This window comes from Cyrtonyx montezumae, unplaced genomic scaffold, assembly GCF_038088225.1.
Source record: "Cyrtonyx montezumae isolate F1298 unplaced genomic scaffold, pur_monq_1.0 scaffold_20, whole genome shotgun sequence".
In the NCBI taxonomy this organism is placed as follows: domain Eukaryota; kingdom Metazoa; phylum Chordata; class Aves; order Galliformes; family Odontophoridae; genus Cyrtonyx; species Cyrtonyx montezumae.
Window position 1 is genome coordinate 9,741,680 of NW_027071937.1, and position 24,627 is coordinate 9,766,306.

The 24,627-nt window shown below is 53.6% G+C and overlaps 3 protein-coding genes across 5 annotated transcripts in view; 1 reads left to right on the top strand and 2 right to left on the bottom strand.

Annotated features, from left to right (window-relative positions):
• PAXX (PAXX non-homologous end joining factor) overlaps positions 1-5,926 on the bottom strand; it is a 291,630-nt gene extending 285,704 nt beyond the window's left edge. Inside the window, exons 1-6 of one of the 2 annotated variants that reach the window (XM_065737754.1) lie at positions 5,822-5,926; positions 5,677-5,751; positions 5,399-5,583; positions 4,940-5,002; positions 4,469-4,562; positions 4,172-4,365 (exon numbers count right to left, since the gene is read on the bottom strand). In XM_065737754.1, coding sequence (XP_065593826.1) covers positions 4,326-4,365; positions 4,469-4,562; positions 4,940-5,002; positions 5,399-5,583; positions 5,677-5,751; positions 5,822-5,916 — 552 coding nt within the window. In that variant the 5' untranslated portion in view covers positions 5,917-5,926 and the 3' untranslated portion in view covers positions 4,172-4,325. The remainder of the gene's footprint in view (positions 1-4,171; positions 4,366-4,468; positions 4,563-4,939; positions 5,003-5,398; positions 5,584-5,676; positions 5,752-5,821) is intronic. The other variant, XM_065737755.1, reaches the window with a different exon arrangement.
• CLIC3 (chloride intracellular channel 3) lies at positions 1,212-3,774 on the top strand. Its single transcript, XM_065737746.1, has 6 exons — positions 1,212-1,320; positions 1,464-1,573; positions 1,877-2,002; positions 2,123-2,229; positions 2,369-2,544; positions 2,926-3,774. Exons 1-6 carry the CDS (start codon positions 1,213-1,215, stop codon positions 3,085-3,087), a joined length of 789 nt encoding a protein of 262 aa, XP_065593818.1. The 5' UTR covers position 1,212; the 3' UTR covers positions 3,088-3,774.
• Positions 5,927-16,391: 10,465 nt separating the features above from the next.
• ENTPD2 (ectonucleoside triphosphate diphosphohydrolase 2) lies at positions 16,392-24,152 on the bottom strand. 2 transcript variants are annotated; one of them, XR_010622295.1, is made up of 10 exons: positions 23,958-24,152; positions 20,753-20,870; positions 20,237-20,387; positions 19,957-20,116; positions 19,639-19,866; positions 18,894-19,160; positions 18,580-18,699; positions 18,160-18,294; positions 16,599-17,591; positions 16,392-16,473 (listed from the first exon to the last, which is right to left on the bottom strand). XR_010622295.1 is itself a non-coding variant. In XM_065737743.1 (9 exons), the coding sequence occupies exons 1-9, from the start codon at positions 24,066-24,068 to the stop codon at positions 17,391-17,393; spliced, it is 1,491 nt and encodes a 496-aa protein (XP_065593815.1). In that variant the 5' UTR covers positions 24,069-24,152; the 3' UTR covers positions 16,596-17,390. The 2 variants fall into 2 exon arrangements, 1 of the variants encoding a protein (XP_065593815.1); XM_065737743.1 differs by lacking the exon at positions 16,392-16,473 and having other exon boundaries at positions 16,596-17,591.
• Positions 24,153-24,627: the final 475 nt, after the last annotated feature.

Below are 24,627 nucleotides of genomic sequence, written 5' to 3' on the forward strand. Positions count from 1 at the left end.
AGGGCTCCCACCCCCCTCCCCGAGGTGGCCATGCCTGGCTGCCCACACTGTTCTGCCCATGCCCACCTCCTGCCAGGTGTGCAGTGGGGCACTTTGAGCTCACTTTTGGGGGCAGTGCCATGGGGGTATGGGATGGAGCTCAAGGACAGGAGCACAGGGTGGGAGCAGGTGCCACCTTGCCCTCTGCTGTGCCCACAGCCCACTGGAGCTTGCCAGTCCCGTGTGCCACCTACTAGAGGTTGTGATACAATATACAGTATTTTCAATAGGGGAAAAACTGGGGGGGAGTGGGGGGAGAGATGAATTCTATTTTCAGATTTTTCAGACCATTTATTTTTTATGGCATACTGGAAACTGGCTGGTCCCTGGGTGGTGCAGGGGGTAAAGGAGCAGGTGCTGGGGGAGCAGCGAACTGTGCAGGCCTCCAGGTGTGACCTGGGAGGGGGTCACAGCTCAGGCACCACGGGTAGGCACAGGGCCGTGTCTTCATCCCACAGCTGCCCTGCTGCTGTGGCTGCTCGCAAGGAGAAACCCTCCCACCCCAGCACTCCCTGCCGGTGCCATCTCACTGTCCTTGGGTGCTCAGCAAAGCCGTCGTGCCCCTCAAAGAGTGCCCAGCAGAGCCTGGGGGCCGCGTGCCCTCCCTGCTCCAGGTGCGGGGGGGCCGTGCAGTCTGGTGCCCCACGGCAGTTGCGCTGGAACAGCGCGTTGCCCAAGGCGGGGTGCCCGCTGCCTTAACAGTGTTTGCTTTCTTGAATTTGGCCCCGCTTCCCAGCTCGCCCCGCCCCCCCGCAGGAGCGGCTCCTGTGCCACGCGCAGCCCCGAGCGTGGGGCACCTCGATGGGTGGGGGTGCTTCGGAGGAGCCTGTACATTGCTAGCAAACGAAAAACGAGAAGGATGAAATGTGAAAATAATGATTGTTTTAAATAAAAAATAACTGGAGCCGGCGAGGCTCACAGTGCCCCGGGCAGGGCGGGGGGGTGCAGGGGCACGGCGTGGGCACGGCGCTGCTGCATCGCCCGGAGCCGATGCGGGGATGGTGGGGGGTGGGCAGGAGGAGGGGGAAGGGAAAGCACTGCGCGCCGTGGGGCACAGTCTCCCCGAGCAGAGCCTCCCTTTGCCGCTCCGCTGCGGTCGCGGGGCCCCGCGACGGGGTGGCCCCTCTTACGTGGGGCCACGCGTACGTAGGAGCGGGAGCACCCCGGGCAGGAATGTGGGTTGGGAGGGGCGGCAGCTCTGGTACGGGCACTCGCGGCACAGTCACCGCTCAGCCGCCTCCCAGCATGGACGAGAAGCCCCAGATCCAGCTCTTCGTCAAGGTGAGGACTCGCCCGGGGCCAGGGAGCAGCTGCTGCTGCTGCTGCCTGGGAACGCCGGGGCAGCCAGAATTGCCATCGGCGTCCGACCGCTGCCCCGGGAGCTGCACCGGAGCGCGGCGGCTGAGCTCTGCCTTTGCCCGTAGGCGAGCGAGGACGGAGAGAGCGTGGGGCACTGCCCCTTCTGCCAGCGGCTCTTCATGGTGCTGCTGCTTAAAGGGGTGCCCTTCACCCTCACCACCGTGGACACGAAGAGGTGAGCGGTACCCGCCACGCGCTGCCGGCCAGAGGTTGGGGTTGGACAGTCCTGCCCCGTGCTCTGGCCGGGGAGCTGCGGGGAGGTACCACCACGCGGGTAAAGGGCTGAGGAGAGCTGCTGTTACGCCCTGGCTGCCCACCACTGCTCTAAGGGAGGGCGGCGGGCACTTCTTGGGCGGAGCTGACACAGGGCAGGAGCCCCCGAGAAACCGCCTCATCCTTTTGCCCAAGACACTGGGGGTCCCGGTGTGCTGCAGTTCCCTGGGCAGCACAGGTGTCAGCATCTACCTCTCTCCCGCAGGGCACTGGATGTGCTGAAGGACTTTGCGCCTGGTGCCCAGCTGCCGGTTCTGCTCTACAATGGAGACTCCAAAACTGACACAGTCACCATCGAGGACTTCCTGGAGGCCAGGCTGGCACCCCCCACGTCAGTGGCTAGCACTGCCCTGAGAGGGGCTAAGGAGGGGTGGAGAAGCTGAGGAAGGGGCAGGGGTGGCAGGTCCCAGCCCTGCTGCCTCTTTTCCCAGCTGTGCCCTTGTCACTGCAGGTTCCCCAGCCTGGTTCCACAGTACAAGGAGTCAAGGCTGGCTGGAAACGACATCTTCCACAAGTTTTCCTCCTTCATCAAGAACCCAGTGCCTGCTCAGGATGAGGGTGAGGAGCTGGGGGGCGGGCCGAGCTGTGCCATGCCACGTGGGGGCAGAGGCAGCACCAGCCTGAGCCAGGCAAGAACAGTTATTAATGTGGGGGTCTGCCTGCTGCCCTGTCTCTGCACACTGCTGTCACCCCACAGCACTGCAGCGAAACCTGCTGAAGGCCCTGCTGAAGCTGGATGAGTACCTGAGCACACCTCTGGAGCATGAGCTGGCCCGCGAGCCCCACCTCCGCACCTCCCAGCGCCGCTTCCTCGATGGTGACCAGCTCACATTAGCTGACTGCAACCTGCTGCCCAAGCTCAACATTGTGCAGGTGCCTGTCCCACCTATAATCCTTCTTTCTTCTCCTTGCCCTGTCTCCTTTGTGCCACCTGCCCCACATTCTCACCTCCTCTTCGGTACTCACTTTCCACCTGCCTGCAGCAACTTCCCTTTCCCCTGTGCAATGCCCCTGCTTGCTGTGCCCCCCCAGGCACCTATCTGGCACCCCACAGCTCTGGCCCTGCACAGCACCTTCCCAGATCTCACTCCCTCTGCATCTTGCACTGGGTACCCCTCCTCCATCCTATGCCATGCCAGTGATGTCCTCTTGCCCAATGCCACTCTCCTGACTCCCTCCAGTGAGCACCACCAGCTCCTGCCCCTCCCCCCGGGATTCCACAGGCACACAGTGATGGGCTGTTTCTGCCCACAGATTGTCTGCCAGCATTACCGCCGCTTTGGCATCCCCAAGGACCTGCAGGCGGTGTGGCGCTACCTTAACAACGCTGGTGAAACCAAGGAGTTCAGATACACCTGCCCCAGCAGTGAGGAGATTGTGCAGGCCTACCGCTCCGTCGTCCGGTCCCCGCAGTGAGCCGGGCAGACTCCCAGGTGGGCACAGGGCCAGGCAGCAGCAGCTTGGTGCCCACCTGGTCCTGCTGCTCCCACCGCCATCCTGCCCACACATGCTTGGGAGAGCAGAGCATCAGCACCCAAATTTCCCCAGCTGGCACCCGAGGTGTCTCATATTGAGCCTGCTAACATTTTCTTGCTTCTTATTTCACCCTCCCTGCCCGGCCGGGATACCCTCGGCCCACCCTTATGATCCCTCAAGCATTAAGGATGGGTACAGTCAAGGGCACTGCTTGTAACAGAACTGGGTAATGCTGAGGGAAACAGTGGGGGCTAGGGAGGAAAAGCTGCCTGGAGGGCAGACATTTGCAGTGGGCATCTCTGCAGCCTCCCACCACGCAAACAGCCTAAAACGGGGCTGTGGTCAGGACAGCAGGCACTGCAGTGTGCCTGTGAGCAGCAGCACAGGGTGAGGGGAATTGGCACAGCCTCCACAAAGCCCCGCGAATGGAGCTGGAGCAACACTGCAGTGGTGACACCCCACCCCATCATCAGTGCCCTGGCAAGGGGAGCAGAGGACAATGTCCCACAAGGACTTGCTGCTAGGAAGCTCTCTGGAGCACATTTGGGACAGGGATGGGGATGAAGTGGAGAAAGTCCAAGCCATGTATCAGAGCACCTGGAAATCAATAAAGGCTTTGCAAGCAAGACAGGAGCGTGTCTGGAGTGACCAGCCACTACACCACCAACCCATCCACCGGCAAAAAACTGGCCAAGTGCACTCCTTGGAGCCCTTGAGCCTCCAGATTCAGCTGAAATTGGCTGCTGAGCAATAGAAGCATAGAATGAAATGACACACCCACACTGTCATGCTGGCCGGGTACCCAGACCCACTGGCCAAAACCAGCTTTACTGGCAATAAGCTAAGCACAGACAACCTTTAAAAAAATCCTTCAATACTCTTTTAAAAACTGCACCAACTCATAGCAAGTGGGGCAGAGGGGTGGCAGCTGTCAGCAGGTAAAAGCTGCAAGGCAAAAAGCCACCACTTTGTCACTGCTGCCTCACCTGTCCCCAAGGCCATGTCCCAGCACAGCCAAGGAGACCCTGCGTCCACCTGGTGCTGCCTGCAGGTCCCACCTGCCCCTCAGGGTTCCTGGCCCTGCATGCATCACACCCACATTGAGGCAGGGTGCAGGGAGACCTCAGTGGCCACATGTGGCTGACAAAGCTGCTGTTGGGAGGACAGGACAGTGTAGATCATGAGTCTTCGAAGTCCACTCCAGATGGAACAGATTTGCTAGCAAAGGACACAGGGAGTCACATACCAGTCCAAGCTGTGCATCCTACAGAGCATGGCCCAGTGAATCTCAGGCCCAGCACTGGGCTGTGGAACAGTATACCTTTTGAAGCCAGGGTTAATGAGGGACTCTCCCGGGATCTTCCTCTTTGCTGGCAAAATGGAGCCAGCAGCCCTGTTCTTCCTGGGGCTGGGGTCTGCCTCAGCAAGGGGGGAGGGACAGGGAAAGCAAGAGGTCAGCAGGGAGCTCCGGCAGCACTGAGGGCACTTCTGAGCCTGGGGAGCACCTCTAGCAGTTACAGTGGGTGAGGAAGGCCTGGGAGAGCTGCAAAGGCCTCTAGTTTGGAAGAGCATCAGAGTTGGCCCTCCCCTGCAGGCAGGCACGCTAACCTATCCAGTGGTGCACCAGACACCTCAGGAGCACTGCCCTTCCTGCACCAGGGAGAGCACTGACAGCAGTGGGGGCAGCAGCCACGTGGAGGAGGCTCAGCACCCCGAGGGGCTCCCAGCCCCAGCAGCCTCCGGGGGAAGAGAAAGCAAAGAAGCGTGCAGCACAGCCCACAGAACCACTCACCTGGCAGGAGGGGCTGCTGGTTCTGGGTGGAGTTCTTCTCGGGGCTGTAGGAAGAGCCCAGCGCTGTGTGACAGGAACAGGAGTCGAAGCTCGTGCCAGCGTCTGCTCTGCAATTCCCTGCCCAACAGTTCCCCGCCCAGCATGGCCACAGGGAGCCCTCCTCCGGCCCACCTCCACCCGGGGGCCTCCCCCTCAGGTGGGGCACTCAGGAGGTGCCGGGGCGGTGCCGCGGGGACACGGCCGTGCTTCTGTATGCGACTTCCACGCGGGACATCTCCTGGCCGAAGTGCTCTACAACGGCGCACGTCAGCCCCCAACAGAAGAGGCCGGATGCTATAACCCCCCACCCTCCCCTTCCCCTTCCCCCCCGGCCCCCCACTCCCCCCCATTTCCATGGGGGCCTCTCCGACGACCACGAGCCGCTCGCCCCTTTCTCTCTGCCCCGTCCCGCAGCCGCACCTTCCAGGCGCTCCTCCAGGTCCCGGACGCGGGCGGCCATAGCGAAGAGCAGCGCCTGGAGCTGCGGCCGCGCCTCGGCAGCGGGCAGCCGGGAAAGCAGCAGAGCGTCGCGCCCCTCCCGCAGCTGCAGCGTGGCCGCCCCGTCCCGCAGCTCCAGCGAGACGGTCCCGCGGCCCAGCGCTGTCCTGCTGGACGGGAGCGCGGTGAGCCGGGACCCGCAGCCCGGCGGAGGACGGACGGACGGAGGTCCCGGGTCCCCTCCCCCGCCGGGAGCCCACCTGAGCTCCGCGACGCCGTTCTCCGGCGCGTCTCCGCCGAGCCGCCCGGCCCACACCTCCAGCGCGTCGGTCACACTGCGGAGCAGCGGTTCAGGCCGGGCCCCGTCACCCCGTTGCCCCGCACACCGCCCCGCAGGGCACTTACTACACGGTGGCGGCCGAGCCGGGGCCAGGCGCGGGGCGGCAGTAGCAGAAGTAGCGGCCCGGGCCGGCCCGCAGCACGCCCGACGGCTCCGCCATTGCAGTGCCGGAAGGGGCGGCCGCGGCACGGCGTACCTCGGGCCGAGGCGGGGGGAGGACGGCTTGTCCCCCCAACGCCGGAGGTGTGCGGAGCCGGGGGGGGTCGGGTGCTGCCCCCGGCCCTGACGGCACCGCGGCCGGGCCCGCCCTGGGTCGCCGTTCCCGCACGCAGCGGCGCTGCGTTTGCCGCGCAGAAGCTGGCGAAGCTGCAGGGGAACCTGCTGCTGTTTGTGGGTGAGTGCCCCGTGCCGCCTCCCCACCTATGACGGGTGCTATGAGAAAGGTACGCGCCAATCGATACCAATTCAGTTAGGAATTTATTAAGCAAGCAATGAACGAGCGAAACAGCGCCGGGCGGACGGGGGTCTCCGCTCCACCAGAGGCGCACAACGTGGACCCTCCCATCCCTTCCTTTTATTGTCTCTTATTTCCGCATTCATGTCTTTTTCTGCGGCTGCGCCGGCCGTTACCAGGGGGTCGTTCTCTGCCTCCTGGTGGTCGAGGTGATGAAGGCCGTGGTCTTCCTCAGCTCAGATCATGTGCACTCAAGAGGAGATTTCCACATATTTCTCACGGTTTCTCAGAAGGTCACTGTTATCTGCTGTCCACTGTACAGGATGTGAGAACTAAGTGCTGTGGCTCCAATTTGCACAAACTACATAGTTTCCAGACAAAATATTGATATATCTGTTTCAAGACTTTTACAAACTACACAGTTCCCAGAAAAACATTGACATATCTATTTTGAGTCAGTTTGATTAACAAGTACAAAATTAACTTTTACCACAGTTCCCCCTTTTTTTCATTTTGTTCATCAAACCGAGTCACCACTTCTCAATGAAGTGTACTTTTTATCTTGTTGTATTAATGAGGTAACTCCAGTCCCTGTTCCAATCACTCCGAGTCCCAATAAAGTTGCTATAGTTATTGCAATGATAGGCTCTCTCTTTTTTACATGCCTTTGAACATATCCATTTAGCTCCTGGCACTGGAATTACCCATTTCTTATCTGTTTCAACTATTGACATTTGAAAGTAACCACAAAGTGATTTCTTCCCTTTTGGTACTCGCCCTATACACGCCCCTGAGCCTGTGACATGTTTCATGGTTAGTCCCTCCCTCCTATCTCCCCGCTGGCATAGGGAAGCTGCTTCTTCTACACTCAGGCTGTAGGTGAAATTCACTCTGATAGCTTTGTAATAAGGGGGGTTTATATCATAACAAAGCCAACATGCCATAGTCACATTAAGACGGCTAGCATCCAAAATCTCATATGAAGCTGATACCATTTTCCATAGCAAGCTCTGAGTAGTTTTCTGTTCTAAGGGTGTTACAGAAGGATTTATTTTCTTTGAACTACTGCCAATATTCAAATTAGAATCCATTTGAGAACCCAATGGTCCTTTTATAACCCTATTTGGCCCTACAGTCTGAGGTGAAGATTGTACTACTTCTTTACAAATTTGTATTATACTTCCCCTATCATGTTCACGTTCCCATGCTCTTACTCCACAAATTTTTCCCGTTATCCATCCCTGAACTTGTGGTTTTTGTATTTCAATTGTTAGACTCACACAAGTCCCAGGTTTTACCACCATTCCCTCTGAAGAGTAAAACACAACATTCACACTTTGGTGCCCAATTCACAGTTAGAAATCTAATACTGGAAAATATCAATTCACAAACTAACATCGAATAATGGTGCCCCTACTGTAACATTTGTGGCAATAATTTGAGAATCATCAACCCTTATAAGTGTCCATTTAAACAGCTGGTGGGGGTTTTTGTCCGTCCTCACCATTGTAACTCATAACAATATTGTCACTATTGTTGGTGCACTCATTTTCCAGAATGAATACCCCTAGTTATTTCTTAGTTTCTTCCAATTTATACAGTGAGCACTTTCAGTATTGCTTTGTGAGGCCTTCCAGATTAGGAGACAAAGGTCAAGGCGATTTCACCCCAGAGGTCATTCTCATAGCCCCACCATTGTACGCCTCTGCCTTCCTCGCCTACTCTTTTGCTTAGAGCAGCGAGGTGTATGATCTTCTCGGCAGCAGTCATATTCTTCAGGGGAACCTCCATTTCCCTTGCCTTATGAGTCTTCCCAATCTCTATCTTTCAGCCCTTTTGGGTTTTAGCCTCTTAATTGCTCACAAAATTATCTCAAATTGTCGTTTTTACCAAATATCTTAAGGGGTATCCATAGGAAGAGTGAGTTCACCAGTGTTCAACATTGGATATACAATAAAATTACTAAGTTAGTCCATCTGTTATAAAAAAAAAACAGTTTTACTTTTTCCTTAGAGTGATTTTTAGATCGTCTGAAGTCTTGGACACCTCCCACTGGGGTCCTGTATCATGGATTGGTCCTTTCGCTCGGCTCACATGGGTCCATCTGCGCTCAGCTGCACAGATTGCTGTTCCTGTTGTTAGTAAAACAAGAAATGGCCCTTCCCAACGTGGAGTTAAAGATGACTCTTTCCACATTTTAATTAGCACCTTGCTTCCTGGACTGATTTGGTGGGGACTGTTTCCAGTCCTTTATTATTTCATTCCTTCTCTTATTAATTCCAATTAAGTATTCCTGTAGTAATTTTTCTTCTACCTTGGGGTGTCCCAATGGGAGTTCTAAATCATATGGCGTTCCATATAACATTTAAAAAGGGGATACTCCAGTATCTGTTCTTGGCTGTGTTCTTAAATTAAGTAGTGCCAGGGGCAAACACTTAACCCAGGGCATCTTGGTTTCAATCATTAATTTCATAAGCAGTTTTTTAATTTCCCTGTTCATCCTTTCTACTTTTCCAGAGCTCTGTGAGTTCCATGGGATGTGATAGTTCCATTTGGTCCCCATAGGAGCTAAGGCTTCTGTCACTGCTTTTGATACAAAGTGAGGGCCTCTATCTGAATCTATAGCTTCAGTGTTCCCATATCTGGGGATAATATGTTTGAACAGTGTCTTAACTACTCTCTGGGCTGTTGCCCTAGCAGGGGGGTAGGCTTCCACAAAACATGTTAAATGGTCCACTATTACCAATAAGTATTTATATCTTCCAACCTTTGGAAGATCTGTGAAGTCTATTTGTATTTTAGTGAATGGTCTAACAGCCAATTCCCTTCCTCCTTGTACTTTTTTCCCCTCAGTTGTTGTTTATTTACTTTCCTACAGATCGTACAGCTGTCTACACAATTCATTTGGCTATACTATAAATGCCTATACACATATATTTAGTTGTGGATTGGTCCATCAAGGCTTGAACTCCCCAGTGAGTCTGCTTATGAAATTCTCCTAATATTCTCCAAGCTAGCCCTTTAGGGATTACCTCTCTTCCATCAAGTAGTAACCATTTTCCCTCCTTTTCCTCAACCTCCATTTGTCGGAGCCTTTCTTTCTCTTGTATAGTAAAGCTTTTAGCCTCTCTTGTTTCTTTTCGGGGACTATCAGCCTGTATTTCCTTTAGGATCAATAAGGCCACTCTTCGCTTCTTCATCAGCGAAATTATTTCCCCTTATTTGAGCTGAATCCCACTCTGGTGGCCTTTTACGTGTACTACTGCGATTTTCTTCGGTTCCCTTATTGCGCTTAGAGTCTGTCTTACTCGTGGATCAACTCTTTCCCTTGTGAGTTTACCAGTCCTCTTTCCTCCTGTGTCTTTCCAAAGGTATGGACTACCCCATATGCATATTTTGAATCTGTATAGATGGTCCCAATTTTTCCTTTTAACATTCATAGGGCTCTAAGGACTGCATACAATTCACAGGCCTGAGCTGACCACGTTTTATTCAGTGGTCCCAATTCAATTACTGTAAATGTTTTCCCGTCTATTATAGCATACCCTGATCTTCGTTTTCCTTCTACCACCCGGAAGGAGCCATCTACGAATAATTTTTCCACCTCTAATAACTCCTCCTCTTCTAAGTCCTCCTGTATTTTAATCTGATACTCTATACACTGGATACAATCATGGGTTAAATTGTCATCCGGTTCCCCATATAAGAAAGGAGCAGGGTTCTATAAACTTGTAGTTTCTATTTCTAATAGAGGAGAATGTATTAGGATTCCTTCATATTTCAATAGTCTAGTGTCTGTAATCCACTTATCTGCTTTTTGTTGTAGCACTCCCCTTACATTATGTGGAGTATAAACTTTTAATTCATACCTGAAGGTAATCTTCCCTGCTTCTACTAACAGAGCTACAACAACTATTGCTTGTAGACAGGTGGGCCACCCATGGCTAATAGGATCTAAGAGCTTTGAAAAGTATCCCACTGGCTTCTTTTTCCCGGCCCTTTCCTGGGTCAGTACTCCAAAAGCAGTCCCTTTGTATTTATAAAAAAAAACATTTTATCTTTTTGTATCAGGTAAGCTTAACACTGGTGCATTAATAAGATCTACCTTTATATCTTCTAGTCTTTGCTCATTCTCCTGGCTCCACTTTATTAATCCATCTTGTACTAGTTTCTGGTATAAAAACTTTACCTTACTACTATAATTCTCAATCCATTATCGACAGTATCCTAGCAGCCCTAAAATCTGCCCCACCTGCCTCTTGCTTCTTGGGGTTTTTAAAGGTAAAATCCCATTTACTCGTTCTGGATCTAATTTCTTATTTCCCTTGCTTAACCAATGTTCCAAATACTTCACTTCCTCTTCTGTAAATTGTAATTTTGCCTTTGAAACTTTCAACCCCTTTAAACTCAAGAAATTTAATAGTTTACTGCTCTCCTGTCTAACCATCTCCTTGTCTGTTCCAGCTAATAGCAAGTATTGTACTAAGGTTACCTGTGGATTTGGTTCATAAGTTTTTAGTACTTGCTCAAGGTCCAAAAAGCATCCTTTAAATCAATTACACTATAACACTTAAATTCTGGGTTCAATTGACTGAGCAGGGTATATGGGTTTGCCACTACTGGGAAATGGGTAATTGTTCTCTTATTAATTTCCCTTAAGTTGTGGACCAATCTGTATGTGCCATCAGGTTTTTTTTTACAGGGAGTATAGGAGTATTATAGGAAGACATACAGGGTTCTAATAGCCCTTTAGATATTAATCACTCAGTTTCAGGTTGTAGCCCTAATTTACCTTCCTGTGAAATGGGGTATTGTTTTATCCTAACCGGGATCTCTGGGTCTTTTATAGTCACTTCAAAGGGTTTTCTATCTAACTTCCCTACTGATTCTGGAGTATACCAAACTTTTGGGTTAATTTTAGCCTCATCTTCTATCATTAGAGTACATAGTTTGACAGTTAATTCTCTGTCTTTTACTTCCAAATTTATTCCTAACTCCACAATCAAATCTCTTCCCAGCAAATTATATTCTGCTTCAGGTACCAATAAAAAGGACCGAAATCCATAGGTACTAGGTGATTCTATTTCTACCTGCTTTATGACATTTACCTTAAAGGTAAATAACTTACCTTTAACTTTTGCTCCAATTACTTGTAGCTTCTCCGAGGATAAAGAACATCCTCAAGGTGTTCATATATTGGACAGTTGATCTTTCCGCTCCAGAGTCTACCAAAAATTCTGTTTCCTGACACTGAGGACCCAATTTCAATTTTATCAAGGGCTCCCTTCCCTTCAGGGTCCCCAGCACATAGAGCCCCTGACCCCCTCAGTCCTCCTTAAACATTTTCTCGTCCTGGATTCTCCTCTTACAGTATTTCTTCATGTGTCCCTTTTTGTGACAGTAGAAGCATTCTAACCAGATGAGACCCAGAGATATGAAGACAGTAGAAGCACTCTATGTTTCTACTGTCTTCATATCTCTGGGTCTCATCTGGTTAGGTCGAGGCGCATCCCCTGCCCAAGGAATACTTCCTCTTCTCTTTGCCTGGAAGGCCCCCTTCTGTCCTTCCCTTACCGCGTCTGCCAGAAGTCTAGCTTGCCTCTTCTGTGTCTCCTCCCTCCTTATGTATACTTTCTGAGCTCCTCTTAATAATTCATCTAATCCTCTCTCCTGCCAGTCCTCCAACTTCTCTAGTTTCCTTCGAATATCTGTCCAGGACGTCGCCACAAACTGCGTTTTCAGGAGAGCTTGCCCCACAGGGGTAGCAAGGTCTAATCCTGAATATCACTGTAACTTTTTGCGTAGTCTCTCTAACCACTCGGTAGGAGTCTCGTCTTTCCGCTGTTGCTCGTTATGAGCCTTATTAATATTCTGTCCCCGAGGCACAGATTCTCTAATCCCTTGAATAATAATGGTTCGCAAATCTGCCATGTGAGTATGATGTTCCTGGTTCTGATTATTCCAATTGGGCTGCTGGAAGGGCCACTTTATATCTGCTCCTGGGCCAGCCTGGTGTTGCTGATCCCAAATCTGCATACCTGCCCTCCTAACCATATCCCTCTCTTCTGCTGCAAATAGTATGCCCAAAATTGCCTGTATTTCATCCCAGGTGTAGAGGCTGGGACCCAAAAATTGATTTAGCCTCTCGGAGACCCCTGAAGGATCCTCTAGCAAATTCCCCATCTCCTTTTTAAATTTTCTCACATCTCCTGAATTTAGAGGAACTGAAATATATCCAACTCCTGGGTTTGGTCCCCCAGTAGCTACTGGTATTTCACTTGAGGGGAAAAGTTTCCTTCCATGACTGCTCTCCTGCCTAGTTTGCCTTCAAGTGATTCTCCTTGTTTCTTCCCTAGGGAAGTCTAGGGGTTCAGATTCAGGTTCGTCTCCCAGCTCAGATTCAGCTTGCTCCGGGGGAGCCACTGGATTCTGTTTGGGGGGAACATAAGCTGGGGGACAGTATGTAATGTCCTCCTCTGTTTTATTCTTTTTTCTAACTACTTTTTTGGACAAACAAAAAGTTCTGAGTCTCGGACCCTACCCATAATTTAGCATACTTGCCCTCTTCCAGAATAAAAGGTTGTTTTTCATTCACATAAACATTTAGAGCCTGGCAGATACAATTCTCAAAGGACCTGAGTACTGGCCAGAACAACTGATCTGCCCTTATCTGCTTTCCTCCCCACACCTCCATACAACAATGCACCATTTTCACCTTACTCTTTCCTTGTCTAGAGGAAAAATCACCCCAATGTTTTAACATTAAACCTAGGGGGCTATCTGGAGGTATGTCTGGTAGCTTTACCTGCGAGCCACCCATGGGTTCAGAGAGCTTACTGTTCCTCTGTCCCATCTTCCCGAGCACTCTCTCTCACACACACACACACACACACACACTCACTCACTCTCCTCAGTCACGACCCACGCCCTCGCAGGTAATGGGCACTGCACTACTAGCGGGTCCGCACTCGCTTTGCCCAGACAGGACGTCGCAGTCAGGCGTGCTCCGGGATACCCACCCTGACCGAACGGCTTCACGCAAATACTTACTCAATCCTGAGTCTCCGTTTGGGTCTTCATGCACAGAAATTATGGGGTACTGCAGTTTCTTTCGCTCGCTTACCGAATTTAGAGGTCGGAGCTGCAGGTCTCTGCACAGGAATCACCCAGCCCAGGGGTCGTCCGAAGATGGGGCGTCCCCCCTGGAGTGGGAATTCCACAGCAGAGTCTCCTGGATCCGAGTCACGGCACCAAATTGTTACAGGTGTGAAGAGAACCGTACACACCAATCGCTGCCAGCAGCAAGGAATTTACTGAGCAGCAATGAACGAGCGAAACAGCGCCGGGCAGATGGGGGTCTCCACTCCACCAGGGGCGCACAACGTGGACCCTCCCATCCCTTCCTTTTATTGTCTCTTATTTCCGCATTCATGTATTATCTTCTCTTTCTTTCTGCGGCTGCGCCGGCCGTTACCAGGGGGTCGTTCTCTGCCTCCTGGTGGTCGAGGTGATGAAGGCCGTGGTCTTCCTCAGCTCAGATCATGTGCACTCAAGAGGATATTTCCACATATTTCTCGCGGTTTCTCAGAAGGTCACTGTTATCTGCTGTCCACTGTACAGGATGTGAGAACTAAGTGCCGTGGCTCCAATTTGCACAAACTACATAGTTTCCAGACAAAATATTGATATATCTGTTTCAAGACTTTTACAAACTACACAGTTCCCAGAAAAACATTGACATATCTATTTTGAGTCAGTTTGATTAACAAGTACAAAATCCAAATGTGCTGGGCTATGAAACGTCTCTAGGTGTGGACATATCTGGACAGAACTGTGAGGGGGCAAACACGTTCTCTGGTTCTTGAGCATAGCTGATCACAGCCTTCCTGTGCTTCTAACATCATGGTTTGTTATGCATACCCAAATGCTGCTGGCCTGAACCCTCTGTCTGGATGTCTGCCCCATGGAGGGAGCAGGGTATGCGTGCCCAGAGTCGGGCTGTGACACCCTGCTGGCCTTGGGCTCTGCCTCTGGATCTTGTACCCGTGGGGAAGGGAACACAGCTGGCTTGAATCCCAGATGTCCAGAGAGGCACCTGGGAATATCTAGAATGTTATGTCTTTTTATTCTCCCCTAATTGTAACCCCCAAATTAAGCCCCTAGGTTAAGCCATCAGCTCTGAGTGGATGTTCAGCTCTGATTCGGTGGCAGCTGAATTTCTCAGATTCATAGGTTCATAGGTTCATTAGGTTGGAAAGGACCTACAAGATCACCTAGTCCAACCATCCTCCTATCACTATCCCTACCCAACTACTACTAAATCAAATCCCTTAGCACCTCATCTAAACGCTTCTTGAACAGCGCTAGGGATGGTGCCTCAACCACCTCCCTAGGCAGGCCATCCCAGTGCCTGGCCACTCTTTCAGAGAAAAAATGTTTCCTCAAATCTAATCTCAATCTTCCCTGGTGCAACTTGTGGCCATTCCCTCTTGTCCTGTCATTATTTATCAGGGAGAAGAGGCCCAACCCCTCCTCACCACAACCCCCCTTCAGGAAGTGGTAGAGTGCAATAAGGTCTCCTCTGAGCCTCCTCTTCTCCAGACTAAACAATCCCAGCTCCCTCAGCCGCTCCTCATAAGACTTGTGCTCCAGACCCCTCCCCAGTTTTGTTGCCCTTCTCTGAACACGCTCCAGGGCCTCAATGTCCTTCTTGTAGTGAGGGGCCCAAAACTGAACACAGTATTCGAGGTGCAGCTGTACCAGAGCTGAGTACAGGGGGATGATCACCTCCCTGCTCCTGCTGGCTACACTATTTCTAATACAGGCCAGGATGCCGTTGGCCTTCTTGGCCACCTGGGCACACTGCCGGCTCATGTTGAGCTGAGCATCAACCAACACCCCCAGGTCCTTTTCCTCTCTCCATTCTTCAAGCCATTCTGCCCCAAGCCTATAGCATTGCATGGGGTTATTGTGGCCAAAGTGCAGGACCCGGCACTTGGTCTTATTGAACCTCATCCCATTGAGCTCAGCCCAGCTGTTCAGCCTATCCAGATCCCTCTGAAGGGCCTCCCTACCCTCAGGCAGTTTGACACATCCTCCCAGCTTGGTGTCATCTGCAAATTTACTGAGGGTACACTCAATCCCCTCGTCTAGGTCATCAATAAAGATATGGGAGATCATCAGTGGTCATCAGTGGTCATCAATAAAGATGTGAGAACCCAACCTGGGTGCTGAAGCAAGATGCTTTCTGACAGTGGGGCAGCAACTGACCAGCTTCAGGGAGGGAACAGAAACGCTTCCTTCTGCTTGAGACCTGACCACTGTCCCCGAGCAGAGCCACGGGAGGGAGCTCCTGCGCTGGGAAAAGGAGAGGCTAGAGGAACCGTTGGGAACATCATCTGTGCCAGAATCCTGTTTGTTCTTATATGGAGATGGGAAGCAGCTGTCAGAACAGCTGAAATGAAAATGGCTGTGAGAAAAGGCCTCATTAAGCAGAGCACAGTGTTACAGGAACGTGATGAGAGCAGGGCAGGATGTCAGTTGGTGAGAAAACCCGTGGAGTAGGAATTGTGAGTGTGAGAACAAGGAGAGCAGTGAGAAGCTGCTACTCTCCTGAGGAGTATGGCTGGGCAGCAGGCTGTCAGCGGGTGGGGTTGAGGAGCTAGGATGGACTCTGCAAAGTTGTCTGTGTGGTTCTGTGAGGCTGGCAGCTCAGAGCTGCCTGCTCTGACAAACCAAATAGCTGTGGGCTGCTGTTCTGCCCTGCGTGGTGCTAAGAGCCCTTCCTGTGTGCCCCAGAGTGCAGGGAGCACACAGAGCAGAGCTGCCTGCATGCGCCTTTGGAATGGCCATGTCTATGAAGCCTGAACTCAGCTAGGCTGACTGAAACTTCCATTTTCAAATGGGCCCAATCCTGGAGTGGGGTTTTAAGCCACGCCTGACCTGTCTTTGGGGATTCTGCAGTTTGGGAGAGCATACAAAGCCATGGCTGTGTCTGAGCACCAGGCAGGCTTGAAAGGAGTTAGTCCTTTGGGTAAAGCTGGGTGTGCAGCTGTGTCCCAATGGAGCCCACTGGTGACCCCCTGCCTGCAGCACAGCCAGGCTTTGTCAGACTGTAGCTATGATACCAACAAAGCCACAGGAGTGGTTACAAAGATTTATTTCTGATTATAAAAAAAAGAACCAACAAAACAAAAGAAAACAAAGCCCATTGGCCTTCCTGCACATTCCCATGTCCCTCTTTTTCTTTTTCTTCTTCTTTTTCTTCTTCTTTTTCTTTTTCTTTTTCTTTTTCTTTTTCTTTTTCTTTTTCTTTTTCTTTTTCTTTTTCTTTTTCTTTTTCTTTTTCTTTTTCTTTTTCTTTTTCTTTTTCTTTTTCTTTTCCCCACTCGTTCAGAAATTAAGACACATCCTCCCAGCTGCCTACCTTGGGGTGACATAGCACAAAGCTGTGCTCCTGCAGTAAGTCTGTGCCTCTGCTGTCACAGCTGCACACCCATGACCCTGAGGCAGCACTGGGTATGTCAGAGCTGAGAATGGTGTAGGGACCACAGGAATGAGGAAAGCACTGCATCTGAGTGCTGGGGGGGCATGGGAAGCTGCCTGCTCTGCTTGTTGCTAAGCCACTACCTGATGGCCCTGAGTTGTGACAGGTGGAAGTCCAGGCCAGGATTTGGCCCTCAGGAAGTTCAGTGGGGTTTGCACCTCCACCAGAAAGACAGCTAAGTTCTGGGTGATGCCCAGATCTCCCCTGGATGGCTGGGCTGCTTTTTGAGGGACAAGCTAGTGAGTCGGCCATAAGGAATAGAGTAATTTTCCCCATGCTCCTCATGTACATGATTATACAGTTGTCTGGGCTGACTGGCCCAGTGCAGCCCAGGTCAAGAGGCAGACAGATTCCCCAGATGTGAATGTCCAAACCTCAAGCCTGCTCCAACATCTGTCCCCCTGAGAATCCTTTAAGACATTCTCCTCCAGCAGTCCTCTTTTGTCCTCCTCTTTCTGCAGCTTGAAAGAGAGGGGAGGGCAAAAAGGAGCAGTTTTCCTTCTGGGGCAGACAGCATCAGGTGTCAGAGATGGTGTCTCCGAGGACTTGCTGCATCCCAAGTGCTCAGGACACAGAGACTCCAGCAGGAAGGATGGTGCTGGGTGCTGCAGAGAAGGCCTGTCATGTCCCACAGTTAGATAGTGTTGGATTTGCTGTGTCGGAGCAGATAGACAGCAGTCAGAAGAGCTGTCAGGGTGGTAATCACAAAGAGCAGGATGAGGATGACCCAGTAGTTGTAAAGCATGCTTCTGTGGGAGGCAGGCTCCTCTGCTGGGATCATGTTGGTGAGGTTCAGCATGTAGCCAAGGGCCCAGCCAATGGAGGTTTCTCCTGCCTGTGGGAACAGCACAGCATGGTCACTTCTCTGGTCAACGTAGCCCCATGGGCCTTAAGGGACCATAAGGGACCACGCCACTGTCAGCCCAATGGAGGAGAGCTCACAGCATCCTAAGTCCCCACCTGTGGGTTTGGCCAGCCCAGGCACAAAGCAGTGTCCTGGTGGGTCAGTGTCATATGCTTAACTGGACTCATCTGATGAGAGGAGGATCTTATCTGCCTGGGAAAGTCCTGACCTTGCTGCCCATCCCATGCCTCATGTATGTGATGGGACTTGGCAAAGCTGGGATCCCACCCTGACATCACTTCCCAACAAGCCTGGGTTGAAAGCTCCACTGTTTTGAGGGCCAAGGAGGAACTGGTGGACTCTGTGACCAACCTACAGTTAACTCAGTTCATTTGCTCCCAAAATATATACCCTAAAACTGGGAGTCCTGTCCTGCTCCTGTTCCCCAGGACCTTCTCTCGCACACTGCTTGGCTATTGGTGTGGGCTTATCTTTCTTACTTTTTGTCCTAGTGCTGAATGAAATCCTTGGGATGGCTATGTGCTGTAGTGTTACCTACCTTCTTTTGGAAGGTGATACTGGGGAAGGAGCGGTTGTTGAAGTTGTAGCCCTTGGTGGTGAGCAGATAAACAAACATGCTGGTAGCACAGTAATCGGGCAGCCTCTTCTCCAGCTTGGGAGCTTTCTGTAACAGCTGAATGGAATCATGGAGGAACAGAGAAAAGGGATCAAACCAGTAAAGTCCAGGCTATTTCTGTTGCCTGAAGCTCTGGGTGGTTGCATCTGGCTGGCCAAGGTGCTGCTCATACCCTCCCGAGCCTCTCCTGGTCCCATGTGGGAACCACATCATCCCTTTCCCTGCTGCATAGAACGGGAGGATGCCAGGACACCCAGACCCCTCTAAGGGCTGCTCTCAGAGCCTGGGGGATGCCCCAATGCAAAGCAGCCCTCTCCTGCCCCGTGTGCCTGAGGAGCCCACCTCATTCCAGCTGGTGGCACAGATGGTCTCAGCAGCATCCTTCAGGTCACTGGGCAAGTGCACGGGTCTCTCCATCACTGTCTGGATGAAGTCCACCGTGTAGTAGAAGGCAGAGAAGGCCTAATAGAGGAATGGAAGCAGCTGTAGGACAAGCTGGGAGCTCCGTAGAGAGCTGCTGTAACCAGTGCAGTGGGCACAAGCAACCACACCTGCAGAGCTGGGGTCTGGCTTTGCTGCCATGTGGCACTTGGGGGTGAGGAGGCTGCTGCCCACCACACAGCCAGCCCATCACCCTGCTCTGTTCAGGGACTTACGATGAAGTTTCCTGAAACCTCAGGCTGGAAAACGCCATCGAAGGAGCAGCGGGAGAAAGAGCAGTTGGTGAAGTCAAAGAGCTTGCTGACATGCAGAGCACAGAGGTTCCCATTGCCGGTGCCAGACACAACAACAGTGGTGTTGAGGGGAAGACTGGGCCTCTCCTTCTCTGTGCATGGGCTGTCATAGATGCTGCTCAGTGACAGGCTCTTGCGGTAGCCTGTGGGCCAGCAAGGATTGGCGATAGTTTCTTGGTAGTTCTCAGCCTGCCAGAGGAGCAACACATCATCCCAGCTCCCCTGTGCCACAGCCCCGGTTCCTGGCAGGGAGGTGCTGAAAAGCCTGGGCAGTGGGACGCAGAGGGGCACAGAAGCCAGCAGTTGCCACCCATGTCTCGAGATGATTTGGGCTGTTTGACACAGGCTTAGGGAGAGGGTGGGAGGAAGCCCTGGGACTGTGGGAGAGGCTTAAGGGTCAAAAGCCAGTGTTGTTGTGTTCAGTTGGCTGTGAAATGTGTGAAGCTGGCCTGGGAGGACTGTCCTAGTGAACAGGGATAAGAGATGCCTGCAGGGAAGCAGGAGGCCTGGCAATCCCTGGGTCTCTGCAAATCATCCCTCCCCAGCCCCCACTGCTGAACCCAGTGGCAGTCACAAGTCCAAAGCAGGGTGCCTGGAAGGAGCTGGGTACAGTATTTCCCGCTCTGTATGAACACTGGGGTGGTGACAGGTGAGCACGTGCCATTACCTGGAGGACCTTTGAAAGCAGCCTCTTGAGGACCTGGTCCCTTCCATAGCAGAGGAAGCTGTGGGTGTACACCTTGTATGGCTGGCCATACAGCTTCAGCATCACCTCATTTTTGGGATCTTCAATGACATCACTGGTTTCAAAGGTGATCTGCGTGGAAGCGCCTCCAAAGTCCATGGCCCCCAGGGTCCTCTTCTTGGATTGAATCCATTCCCCAAGCCAGCCACGCTAGGCAAGGAGACAGCAGTGGGTGTGGGACGTGGTGAGCTGCAGAGCAGCCTGGCTGCCCTGCTGGCCCCACTGCATGCCCCTGCTCACCTTGATGAAGTTCTCCAGGAGGTAGTTTGCCGTGACCCAGCCGAACACTCCCTCCTCTTCCCCTGATAGGATCTTTGCTCCCCGGAAATCAAAGGGGTATGACTTCAACATGCCCATCACTGTGCTGAGGACGGCGTCTGAGGACTCTGGGTCTGCAATTCTGCAGGAGAGACAGAGACAGGGTAGTGCTAGGGGCAGAACAAGAGCTGCAGGCAGGAGGGCAAGGGTTGCATCCTGCAAACCCCAGCAGTGCAGCAGGCACAGAAAGGCTAACACTCACCTGAGGAGGCGCATGCCAGCCGTGGCACCCAGGTAGAGTGGGGTGCCTGCGTGCTTCTCCTTGGGCACATCTCTCAGAGCCTGGCTCAGGCACCGCTCTAAGCTTTTTCCAGCAGCCAGAGGGTTGGAACTGTAGCTGGAGATGCCAGGACCTGCAGAGAGGGAAACTGCATCACCCTGCAGCTACAGGGGTGGGGGGAGGATGCTTGAGGAGGGCCTTTGCCCCCCAGGGTGCTCAGAAGGGCTGAGGGTTGCTGTAGCTGTTCCCACTGATACAGTGACAGCGGAATGGGCTCAGCTGCAGCTCCCTGCCCACAGCTCACACTCCCCGCTGGGCTGGGCAGTGAACCACACTGGGTTTGGAGAGCCAAACAGCTGGTGTGTTCTGAGCACATCTTTCTTGGGAATGGGGAAGGTTTAGGGAGCAGAGCAGGACCCCTCCTAGCACTTCTTCGCTCCTGCTGGGAGCACGGGGAGGTGGCAGGACCAGCAATGGATGTTCCAGAACAGCCCTTACCCTCCACATCGCACATGCTGTGCTCGCTGACCACCCCAGTGTCGTTCTCCTTGTCCGCGGGCCACTTGTAGATGAACACGGCCGTGTGGGAGGACCCGGCGTCCAGCACGATGCCGTACTGCAAGGCGGAGAAGTGGGGGTCAGCCGGGCCCCTCCCGCAAGCGAGCAGCCCTGCTCCCGGCACGGCCACGCCGCGCACACCGCTCTCTATCCCGGCCCGGGGCACCGCGGGCAGCGGAACACCACGCGCTGCTCTGCGCGGAGTGGGCGCACGGGGAAGCGCTCCCCTCGGCCAGTGCTGCCCCTCCGGGCGGGAGGACACCTGGGAGCTGCCCTGGGACCCGGCGCTCCAAAGATGGGCAGCCCGCCACCTCATCCCTGCCTATCCTTGTAAGGCTCGGCCATTCTCCGACTATAAATAACCCCTCTCCTCCTGCCAAGCACGGTTACTCGGCTCCAGGAGGAGCCGCCCCGCCCCACCCCACCCACAGCCCTCAGACCCCTCTCAGGGTGTGGGTCCGCCGGGGGTCCTTCACCAGCCGGGGCTGTGCTGCTGCTGGCAGGAGATAGAGAGTACACTGCCCCAGCTGAGCATCTCCCCGGGGTGAGACCACCTCCATCGGCCTGGAGAAGAGCTTTTCCTGCATGCAGTGAGGCCCTCCTGCACCTACTCCCGGCCCTGCCCCTGGGGTGCTGGTGGGGACAAAACCCCCTGCAGGCGGGGGTCCCCAGGAGACTCCCAGCACTGCCCAGCTGCTCAGTGCCATGTGCACGCCCACCAGCCCTGCAGCCAGCAGGAATGTGGCCCAGGGGCCCGATGTCCCTGCAAGGCATCACACCACCTCCACACCATCCCCAGTATTGCCCCAGGTGACTTGACTGGACCAGGCAGGCAGCATAAGCCTTGTGCACCTGTAGGAGGGGAAAAACGCCCAGTGACAAAGTGCAGTGCAGGGCTCAGCTGGCTGCCAGCTCCCAGGGGGGGCACACAAGCAGGGGCAGGTGTGCATAGGCATGTGTACATGTAGATGCATGCACAGACACGCTTGCTGTAGATGTAGATGTGGAGGTGAGAATGCAAGCGAGCATGGAGGCTTGTGTTTGTGCATGCGGGTGCCTGTATGGATGTGTGCACATGCATTTAGGTGTCTGTGAATGTGTGTTTGCCTGTTTGTGTGTGCCTAGGAATGTGCATGCATGCCATAGTGGGCATGTGAGTGCCTGGGACAGTTGTGCTGCCTGCTAGGGCCAGCAGAGAGCTGGGCACACTCTGCAGGATCCTGTGGCCCTGCTGCTCATGCAGGGTGACCTAGAGCCAGTAGCCTGACCCAAGGGCAAGCCCTGAGCTCTGCAGGGCCAAGGGAGACAGAGGCTGCATCCCACCCACATCCCCCTCTTAACCACATTTCATCTGCTGACTTCCTCTGTGCTTGCCCTGGGCAGAAACTGGGGAGTGGTGCTACCTCGGGACATGCACTGAACTCCCATTTCTGTGCAGCCCTGGCCCAACTGCAGCCTGGAGCTGCTGCATGGGAGATCCATCAGAGCTGGGTCACAGCACGGAGCAGTTTGCACAGGCCCTCTCCTCTTGGACAGGGACAAGATCCAACAGCTCCTGTGTGGCATGTGGGGACAAGTCCTACCATGGTGCCAGCCCCTGCTCTGGCCACAAGCACCCTGGATGGCACAGCTTTGCACACACGCCTGCAGCCCTGGCCACAGAACATGGGACAGTCCTGCTACACCAGCACCTGGCAGCATCACAACAGCAGAGCTGTGTACCAGCAGGACCTACTGATCCCAGAGAAGGAAAGAAATCAGCTTGGAGCTGTGATGCTGTAAATTCAACTGTGTACCCAGATGGGAAGGAAAAGAGCATGGTCCCAAGATCAGTCCCTCTGGCAGCAGAATAAATAAGCTGGGGTATTTTTAGGGCTATATTCCAAACAAAGGATCTGGAAGGAGAAGTGGAGCTGTGGGTTAACCTTAGTTTGCCAGTAAGCTGCTCTACCATCCAGCATTTGCTGCTAATGAGGAACCAAGCTGCCACGTACAGCCATGTGTAGTGAAGCAAGATGGGCCTGCACTTACAGCCACGACAAAGTGGGGCCATGGCACAACTTCTGTCACTGCCCAGAGCTGATCTTGAGGCCAGCAGAAGCTCATCCTCCGCTCCACCCTGAGGGAGGTGGGACTCCTCTCACACCCCTCCAACCTTCATCCCACAGCAGCATGGCACAGGCTGAAGTGCTGCTGGGTGGCTGTGGGACTGGCACCCCCTGCTTCACTGCCTCAGCCGTCTCCTGCCACAGGCAGGGCTGGGGACAATGTTGCTGGTTTTCTGTGTGGCTGTGGGTTGGTGTCGTGGTGACAACGGCCCTGCTGCAGTCACTGTGCCTATGCTTGCTCCATCCTGAGAGTGGGTAAAGCCTGAGTCCCTAGGCTCAGCCTCAGAAACCTGTGTGCAGCCCCATCCTTAAGGGATCCTCTGAGCACAGCTGGCTTTGAGCTTCCACTGCAGGAGAACAGTCTTTGCATGGCAGCCAAAGTGCTGCAAACACAGGTGGGATTCATCAGGAGTGGATCTGTTTCCCCTCTGTCCAAAGGGACGAAATCCATTTAGAGCCCAGCTATGAGCCCAGTCCTAAGTGCCACAGCACGTGGCAGAGAAATGTGTCAGAAGGAAAAAGTTAATTATTATTGTCTATTGACAACTGGGGAGTATCACCCCAACTAAGCCAGCTCATTCTCTCAGCCTAATCTTTATTGCATCGGTCAAACCCAGAGAGAAGACACACATCTGGCACCCAGGCTGGCTCAGAAAGCTTTGGGGCGAACCACTTTCCAGGGCAGGAGCTTGCTCCTGGGCTGGTCGTCTGTCCCTGGAGGACATGGAATTTTTTTTAAAACAAAAGATCTGGGCAGCAAGAGTGAATTGGAGCACTTCCCCAGCAAGGAGTTGGTTGGGAACTTCCTTCAGTGCCTGAATTTACAATGAAAAAAAAAAAAAAGAGCAGCTCGTTCTCACAGAAGAGCCCTCCTCGCCCCGCAGTGCAGTGCAGCGGGAAGCGCCCGGTGCGTCGTTCCCCATCGACGCCGCGGCAGTGGGAGCCGGGCAGAGCGGAACCCCCACCTCGCAGGGACTGCGCGGCTCTCAGGGCACTCCCGAGACCCCCACCCCACAACGCGGTCCCCCACCGCTCACCTTGAAGCTCGGCGCGCCGCGCGTGTCCCCGGAACCGAGGCAGAGCAGGAGGATGCCCAGGAGGCAGCCGAGGGCGAGCAGCAGCAGCACGGCGGCGGCCCGGCGGGCCATAGTGGGGCCGAGCGGGCGCTGCCGCTGCTCGGTGGGGGCAGGTGATCGGCTCTGCGGCGTCCGCTGCTCCTCCTCCTCCTCCTCCTCCTCGCCCGCCTCTCCCGGCTGAGTCACCGCCGCCCCGGCCCACCCGGGCGGGACACCGGGCTGTGCCGGGCTGCTCGGCCCCCACACTGACCCCCGCCCTGGGCTCTCAGCCCCCGCTGCCCTACACCCCCTAACGGGGCTCAGCTCCATCTCCCCCTGCCCCAGACATTGTCCCTACCCCAGTGCTTAGCCTCCGCCCGGGCCCTGAGCATCACCCGCCCGTGGGGCTCAGCCTCCGCCCCCCCACCACAGCCGGCTTCTGGGAAAAGGGGGGACTCTCTCGTCCCCATCACTCCGAGGGCTTCAGTGTGTGCTGAAGGGAACACAGTGGAAAGCTCTGAGGAGTCTTGCTTACCAAGGTTAAGTGTTACCAACACTTTACTGCTTTTAATCATTGCAAGTTTATGACAGTCCTGAGGAGCTCAGACACATATTGGGATTGTTTTTAATACGATCACAAGTGAATAATGTA